Consider the following 8,534-nt stretch of genomic DNA (forward strand, 5'->3'; position numbering starts at 1 on the left):
AGAGACTGGAAGCTTTAAAAAGGAGGGTGGTGCTGGAAATCATTGTTCTCTGTTAACCATGGTTACCTGCAAGGAAACACGTGCAATTATCGATTTGCACAAAAAGATCACAGGGAAGGATACTGCTGCTAAGATTGCACCTAAATCTACCATTTATGGGATCATTAAGAACTTCAAGGAGAGAGGACCAATTGTTGTGAAGAAGGCTTCAGTGAGCCCAAAAAAGTCCAGCAAGTGCCAGGTCTGTCTCCTATAGTTGATTCAGCTGCGGGATCGGGGTACCACCAGTGCAGAGCTTGCTCAGGAATGGCAGCAGGCAGGTGTGAGTACATCGGCACGCACAGTGAGGAGAAGACTTTTGGAGGATGGCCTGGTGTCAAGAAGGGCAGCAAAGAAGCCACTTCTCTCCAGGAAAAACATCAGGGACAGACTGATATTCTGCAAAAGATACAGGGATTGGACTGGGCTAAAGTCATTTTCTCTAATGAATCCCCTTTCTGATTGTTTGGGGCTTCCGTAAAAACTCTTGTCTGGAGAAGAAAAGGTGAGCGCTACCATCAGTCCTGTGTCATGCCAACAGTAAAGCATCCGGAGACCATTCATGTGTGGGGTTGCTTCTCAGCCAAGGGAGTGGACTCACAAATTCGCCTAAGAACACAGCCATGAATAAAAAAAATTTTTTAAAAATGGTACAAAGACATCCTCCAAGAGCAACTTCTCCCAACTATCCAAGAACAGTTTGGTGATGAACAATGCCTTTTCCAGCATGATGGAGCACCTTGCCATAAGGCAAAAGTGATAAAGTGGGCTTGGGGAACAAAAATTTGAAATTTTGGGTCCATAGCCAGCAAACTCCCCAGACCTTAATCCCATTGAGAACTTGTGCTCAATCCTCCAAGATGTGGGTAAACAAAAAAAAAAAAAAAAAAAAAAAAAAAAAAAAAAAAAAACGCCACAAATTCTGACACACTCCAAGCATTGATTATGCAAGAATGGGCTGCCATCAGTCAGGATGTGGCCCAGAAGTTGATTGACAGCATGCCAGGGTGAATTGCAGAGGTCTTGAAAAAGAAGGGTCAACAGTGCAAATATTGACTCTTTGCATAAACTTAATGTAATTGTCAATAAAAAGCCTTTGACACTTATGAAATGCTTGTAATCATGCTTCAGTATACTATAGTAACATCTGACAAAAAGATCTAAAAACAAAGAAGCAGCAGACTTTATGAAAATTAATATTTGTGTCATTCTCAAAACTTTTGGCTATACAGCCAAATGCCCTTCGATCCACCTAGACGAATGGTGTTAGAAATGTTATCAGCACACCAATGATTCCTCAAAAGGGTCCAATGCTTTACTCACATGGTACAAATACGGCAATGTTTTCGGAGCCACGCAGGGCCCCTTTGTCAGGCAAGTGATGTTTGGACCTAGACGGAGGGATCCCCTTCCATTTTTTCTTTTAGTGGACCAGATTGGAGATAGGTGGGTATAAATGGTTTCCATCAAACTAGGTCGATTGAATGTACCCAAGTCGTTCCATCAAATCAATTTGGTTACAACCAGCATTTTGAATTTTTACATGCAATTACTGCCAGCAGCTATAGCCACTAGCAATAATCATTGTGTTCTCCTGGTAGGGATGGCTTCCTGCGCCCCCCCCCCCCCAGGAGAACACAATAGCACAGCAGAAGAAATGCCCCATCAACACTGAATGTATTAATAGGAGAAACGTGCAATGTTCTCTTCTGCAACCGTGGTTGTAAGGTCTATTTATAAAGGCAGTGAATGTGACTTTCCCTAAGAGCCCTTGCACACTGGGGCGGTTTGCAGGTGCTATTGCGCTAATAATAGCGCCTGCAAACCGACCTGAAAGTGCCGCTGCTGTGTATCCAGTGTGAAAGCCCCGAGGGCTTTCACACTGGAGCGATGCACTGGCAGGACGGTAAAAAAAAAGTCCTGCCAGCAGCATCTTCGGAGCGGTGAAGGAGCGGAGTGTATACCGCTCCTGCCCATTGAAATCAATGGGACGGCGCGGCTATACCGCCGGCAAAGCGCCTCTGCAGAGGCGCTTTGCGGTGGTATTTAACCCTTTCTCGGCCGCTAGCGGGGGGTAAAACCGCCCTGCTAGCGGCCGAATACCGACGGTAAAACGCCGCTAATAGCGCGTTTTACCGCCGACGCCGCCTCCGCCCCAGTGTGCAAGGGCTCTAAGAATTCCCTGATGGAGAATCAATTACTGTCATTTAAACCAAGTGAGCCTAGAAAGATTTTCCTGCAGAGTGTTAGCTGAAGGTCTGATTCACAGCTTTATAAATTGTGCCCATAGATGTTTGCCCCATTCATGTTTCCAGGTTGCAGCTCATGCACACATTTGCAGCATTTATGACCTTCTACCTCTGCTTGCTTCTGGCTGGATTCACCAATTAACATTCTAACCGGCAGAGCCTATTATTTCCAAGACAGTTACATACAGCACCTTGCAAAAGTATTCTCATCTTTTACCATTTTCTTAATTTTACAGAAAAACAAAGCATTGTCTCCCTGCATTACTTTATTCAGACCTTGAGGTCATCCCTCTAAACCTCAGCGAATCAGAGGAAGATTTGTATTCACTGATGAATTAAAGGCTTCCTGTGAATGGTTGAGCTGCACTTAGCCTGACTTGATTGTATTCCAGGAGCGGGACAAGAAGTCCCCATCCTGATGGTGACCACAGTGCTGTATACTGTATGTAGCTGATCCTACGGTTTATACAGCGCTCACAGCGGGCCCATCAGTTAGTTCTACGTTTCTCAACTCCAGTCCTCAAGTACTCCCACCAGGCCATGTTTTCAGACTTTCCATTTTTTTGCACAGGTGATCTGATCAGTGTCACTTCCTTAGTATTACCACAGCTGTTTTACCCGAGGGAAATCCTGAAAACATGACCTGTTGGGGGTACTTGAGTTGAGAAACATTGCATTAGTGAGGCAAATAGTTGTTTGAATCAGTTTTTTCCAAATGAAGGAATTTAAAGTCATGAGAAATCCGGCGTTCTGCTCTAAGTGAACTCTGTGCTTTGTCAGGGAAATCCACAGGTTCATTTTAATGCGCCCCCTTCAGCCGCACCTACCTGCTTTCCCATCACACCTCTGCCCCTCCTATATGAGAGGACAGGGTGGGACCCAGTGTAATATGAAGAGAGTAGTATACAATATGCAGGGAGGAGATACCTTCATCCTCTCATAACACTGACTGGGAGTCCCTAATGGAGGAGAGAAGGAAGGTAATAAAGAAACTAGTATGTACTACTGCCGCTGGTTGTTGGCCTATTAAGAGGCTGTAATATAGCAAAGAGGGTAGATTAAAAAGTTTTTCATCCACTGGTGGCACCGGCTGGGGGTCTCATGCATAGGAGGGTGGTATGGAGGGGTACTAATAGGTCACCTTAATCCTCTGGTGACACTGGCTGGAGTCTCTCATGGAGGAGAGGGTAACTGTGGGTATATATCCATCCTATCACATCACTGACTGGGGGTCTCTGATGGAGAGGTGGATGTTTTAGAGCACAGGGGTTACTATGGTGGTATCCCCAGTAATTGGTACTATAAAGGGGAGGGGGCACATTCAACCTATCACACCACTGGCTATTATAGGGGTACCGTAATCCTCTCATGGTGGAGAGACAATCTAATGCAGAGAAGGGGTTATATACACAATGTAAAGGGATACTGTGGTGGATGTGTAAAGGAAAGGTATACTGTGGGGGGGGGGTGCCTTTATTTGATAAAGGTGTGGGGGGGCTTTCATCCACTTTTAGCCCTGGCTAGGAGCTTCTTATAGAGAAGGTGATCCTATTTGGGGGGGGGGGGGGGGGTATACTACTGCAGTACCTTCATACTCTAGAGGCACTGGCTGGGGGGGGGGGGGGGGTGTCACAGAGATATCTTCATTCACTGTTGGCACTGACTGGGGTCTCATGTATGGGGTAAGTTCATCCTCTGACCAGGGGTATAGACAGGAACGTATTATACAATAATGGTGGTACTACAGAAGAAAGGAGTACTATGTGGGTACCTTTATCCTCCCGCAGCATTGGCTGGGGGTTTCTCTTGGAGGAAGGGCATATTATAGAATGAAGAGGGTAGTATAAGGGTACTATTGGCATCCTATAGAGCAGTGGTCATCAACTCCTGTCCTCAGGACCCTCTAACAGGCCAGGTTTGCAAGATAACTGAAATACATCACAGGTGACATAATTTGCTGCTCAGTGATTGCAGTATTCTAGTCTGTATCTCCCCAAGGTAATACATAAAACCTGGCCTGTTAGTGGGCCCTGAGGACTGGGTTGATGACCACTGCTATAGAGGTATCTTTATTCTCTTGCAGCACTGTGTGGAAGTCTCATGGTGAAGGTAGTGCAGAGGGGAATAGAGTACTATAGGGCTAAATTCATCTTCTCAGATGTGGGTGGAGCAGAATAGGGGTATTGTACTCCTCTTGTAACTTTGTCTGGAGGCCCTGGTGGGGGAGAAGGGGAGGTGGTAGTAGTAGTACAGGGGTTGGTACCTTCATCCTCAGGGCACTGCTTGGGAGTACCCGATGGGGGGAGTAAATAGTATAGGGGTACTGGGGGGGGGGGTGCCTTACTCCCTGGTAGATCTGGTTGCTAGACCCTGGTGGGGCGGGACACTAGTAAAGAGAGGTAGTAGTAATAGGCGTGTTGGTAACTTTATCCTTTTGCAGCACTGGCTGGGGGCCCCCAATGGGATAGCAGCAGTATGATGGGGGGGGGGGAGAATAGTATAGGGGTACTATGGAGGTCCCTTCCTCTTCTGATAGCCCCTGGCTGGCAGTCCCTGATGAGGAAGGGGTGGTAGTAAAGAGGGGGAGGGGTGTGTATCATTATCCTCTCACCACACTGACTGAGGGTCCCTAATGGGGGGATGGGATAGTATAGGGGTACCTTCCTACACTAATAGCCCTGGTGGGGGAGGGTGTAGTACATAGGAGGAGTAGCAGGCGGGTTGGCACATTCATAATCTCATGGCACTGGCTTGAGGTCCCCGATGGGGGGGGGGGGATGCAGTATGGGGGGAGGGGGTAGTATAGGTGTACCTTCCTTCTCTTATAGCCCTGGCTGGCAGACCATGGCTGGTGAGGGGTTAGTAGTAATACAGAGGGGGAGGAGGGGTAGTAGTACTTGCTCGGTGTCCCTGATGGGGGAGGGACATAGTACTATGGGGGTCCCCTCCTCCTCTGGTAGTCTTGGCTGGCAGTACAGAGGGGGGGTAATATAGGAGCACTATGGGGGTCCCCGCCTCCGTTAGTCCTGGCTGTGGGGAAGGGAATAGTATAGGAGTAGTATGGGGCCCCCCCTCCTCTGGTAGCTGTCTGGCAGACCCATGTGGGGGGAGGGGATAGTATAGAAGTATAGTACTATGGGGGTCCCCTCCTGTGGAGGGAGGGGATAGTATGGGGGTCCCCTCCTGTGGAGGGAGGGGATAGTGTGGGGGGAGGGGATAGTATAGTACTATGGGGTACTAAGGGGAAAGGGATAGTAGTATGGGGGAAGGGATAGGGGTACTATGGGGGTCCCCTCCTATGGATGGAGGGGTGGTATAGTAGTATGGGGGTCCCCTCCTGTGGGGGAAGCGATATTATGGGGGTCCCCTCCTATGGGGGGGGGAAGGGATATTATGGGGGAAGGGATAGTATAGTACTATGGGGGTCCCCTCCTGTGGGGGAGGGGTGGTATAGTAGTATGGGGGTCCCCTCCTGTGGGCGGAGGGGATATTATGGGGGTTCCCTCCTGTGGGGGGGGGATAGTATAGTACTATGGGGGTTCCCTCCTTTGGGGGGAGGGATATTATGGGGGTCTCCTGTGGGGGAAGGGGTGGTGTAGTATGGGGGTCACCACCTGTGGGGGGAGGGATAGTATAGGGGGTCCCCTCCTGTGGGGGGAGGGATAGTATAGGGGGTCCCCTCCTGTGGGGGGAGGGATAGTATAGGGGGTCCCCTCCTGTGGGGGGAGGGATAGTATAGGGGGTCCCCTCCTGTGGGGGGAGGGATAGTATAGGGGTCTCCTCCTGTGGGGGGAGGGATAGTATAGGGGGTCCCCTCCTGTGGGGGGAGGGATAGTATAGGGGGTCTCCTGTGTGGGGAGGGGTAGTATAGGGGGTCCCCTTCTGTGGGGGAAGGCATATTATGGGGGTCCCCACCTGTGGGGGGAGGGATAGTATAGGGGGTCCCCTCCTGTGGGGGGAGGGATAGTATAGGGGTCTCCTCCTGTGGGGGGAGGGATAGTATAGGGGTCTCCTCCTGTGGGGGGAGGGATATTATGGGGGTCCCCTCCTGTGGGGGGAGGGATATTATGGGGGTCCCCTCCTGTGGGGGGAGAAGGGATATTGTGGGGGTCCCCTCGTATGGCCGTGTACCTTCATCCTCTCCCGGCACTGGCTGGGGGTCCTCTCGTAGCCCAGCTCGGCCAGGGCCCGGGACACTCGGTCATACATGGCGGGCCCCGGGGCTTTGGTACCGAAGATGGTGCCGGCTCCCTCCAGTTGTTGGTAGCGGGCCTCCACCAGCCTCTCGTTGCCCCACACGGCGATGAGCGCGTTGGTCTCGGCGGGAGTCCACGACATGCCGCGGCAGGCGGTAGAGAAGGAGACAGAGGGGGAGGGGGCCGGGCCGCCTGTCACGCCTGCGGTGAGTGGGGAGGAGCGGCTCGGGGTGGACGGGTTGGACAAGGAGCGCTGGCCGTCGCTTAGACCCGGGGAGGCCGGAGATAAAAGCTCGCTCTTGGGGATTTTCAGACAAGACGAAGCCTCGGACGGAAGCTCCGAATTACAGGGCGCCGCCATCTTCCCCCTTGTGTGCGGCCGGAAGTGACGTGGGCTGAGGGGCGGGGCCCGGGCCTATCACCGCCAGACCAAAGGGAGCCGCTGAGAGGATGGAGTGGAGCTGAGGACCAGGAGGATGGCCGGGGGAGGCCCCGGAGTACTCAGCACACTACATCCACTCTCCCGCCAACACACTCATGTCCTTCAATCACTGAGACCATCGTTATATCACAATACATGATGTATACATTACCTCACACCAGTATATCACCAACTACCTCACACTGATCCCCTGTGTGCTGGTTATATCAATACCACTCCATAACTATCATATCTAGATACTCAGTAGATCTGATATCCCCTCATAAATAACCATTTGTTTTATCAGTATTACCTCAGAGACATTATAGGACATCAGTGTGATCAGCATATGAGAACCTTCTATCACCGATTACCTCATAAACATCTATCAGACCCTTTTCATATGGAGACGGTTTTTAGGCGTTTTAGCGCTAGAAATAGCCTCTAAATAGCGCCTGAAAAAACCGACTCCCATTCATTTCAGTGTGTCTGTTCACAGTGGGGGCGGGGCACTTGCGGGACGTTCGGAAAAATTCTACAAGCAGCATCTTTGGGACGGTTTGGGAGAACTGTATTTAGTGCTTCTAAAACGCCCTGCCCATTGGAATGAATGGGAAGCACCACAACACAGGCATTTCTTTCTTCTTTTGGGGTTAAAAGTGCCTTGCTAGTGGCCGAAAAGTGCAGCTTAAACAGCGCTAAAGCCCCGCTAACGTGCCCGCGGCCCCCAATGTGAAAGGGGTCTTATTACCTCAGAATAAGGCCTAGTTCGGACAGACATACTTAATGCGGCATTCAACCCGAAAGGGGAAGCTCCCGCTCTGCTTGTTTGCTTCTCCCCCCCCTCCGCTGCCACATTCGGCACCTTTCAGGGGGGAACAGGTACCTGATTTTGACAGGAACCCATCCCCCCACTTCCGGGTGACCTCGCCGCGGCAAAGTCCCTGCAAGTTCGCCCCCCTTCCTCCTTACCCACCTCTGGGCCATTCACAAAGCACAGCGAGCTTTGCATGCGCAGTAGGGAACCAGCTGTGGAACCGTAATGCCCCGTACACACGGTTGGACTTTGTTCGGACACTCCGACAACAAAATCCTAGGATTTTTTGCCGACGGATGTTGGCTCAAACCTGTTTTGCCTACACACGGTCGCACAAAGTTGTCGGAATTTCCGATCGACAACAACGCGGTCACGTACACCACGTACGACGAGACTAGAAAAGGCCGGTTCAGAACCAAGCGTGGCACCCTTTGGGCTCCTTTTGCTAATCTCGTGTTAGTAAAAGTTTGGTGAGAGACGATTCGCGCTTTTTCAGACTCGTGGCTTTCAGATCGTTTTCTGCCGTTCAGTTTGTGCTTGTGGGTTTGTATCTGCTCTTCAGTGCATGCAGTCAGTTCGTATCGGAGTTTTCTGTGTGATCTTGCCTGCTCGTTGCTATTTTTCAGGTCGCTCTTCACAGGCCTTGCTGTTCTTCAGTGCGTTCTGTTACTTCGTTCTGAGCAGCCGACCGTTTTCTAGCCATGTTTCGTATGCGTACTCCTCGTACAGTTCGTGCTGTGCGGGGGCTTGGTGTTGGGGTCCTGACCTTGACACAAGTCCAGTCCATGAACAGGGTGGGAAGGAGTTCATGG

At 50.8% G+C, this 8,534-nt stretch overlaps 1 protein-coding gene across 6 annotated transcripts in view; it reads right to left on the bottom strand.

The window, feature by feature from the left end:
- Nucleotides 1–6,870, bottom strand: part of MSANTD2 (Myb/SANT DNA binding domain containing 2) — a 32,040-nt gene extending 25,170 nt beyond the window's left edge. For all 6 annotated transcript variants that reach the window (XM_073603231.1, XM_073603230.1, XM_073603229.1 and 3 more), the window contains exon 1: nt 6,420–6,870. In XM_073603231.1, coding sequence (XP_073459332.1) covers nt 6,420–6,845 — 426 coding nt within the window. In that variant the 5' untranslated portion in view covers nt 6,846–6,870. The remainder of the gene's footprint in view (nt 1–6,419) is intronic.
- Nucleotides 6,871–8,534: the final 1,664 nt, after the last annotated feature.

This window comes from Aquarana catesbeiana, linkage group LG10 (assembly GCF_042186555.1).
Source record: "Aquarana catesbeiana isolate 2022-GZ linkage group LG10, ASM4218655v1, whole genome shotgun sequence".
In the NCBI taxonomy this organism is placed as follows: Eukaryota; Metazoa; Chordata; class Amphibia; order Anura; family Ranidae; genus Aquarana; species Aquarana catesbeiana.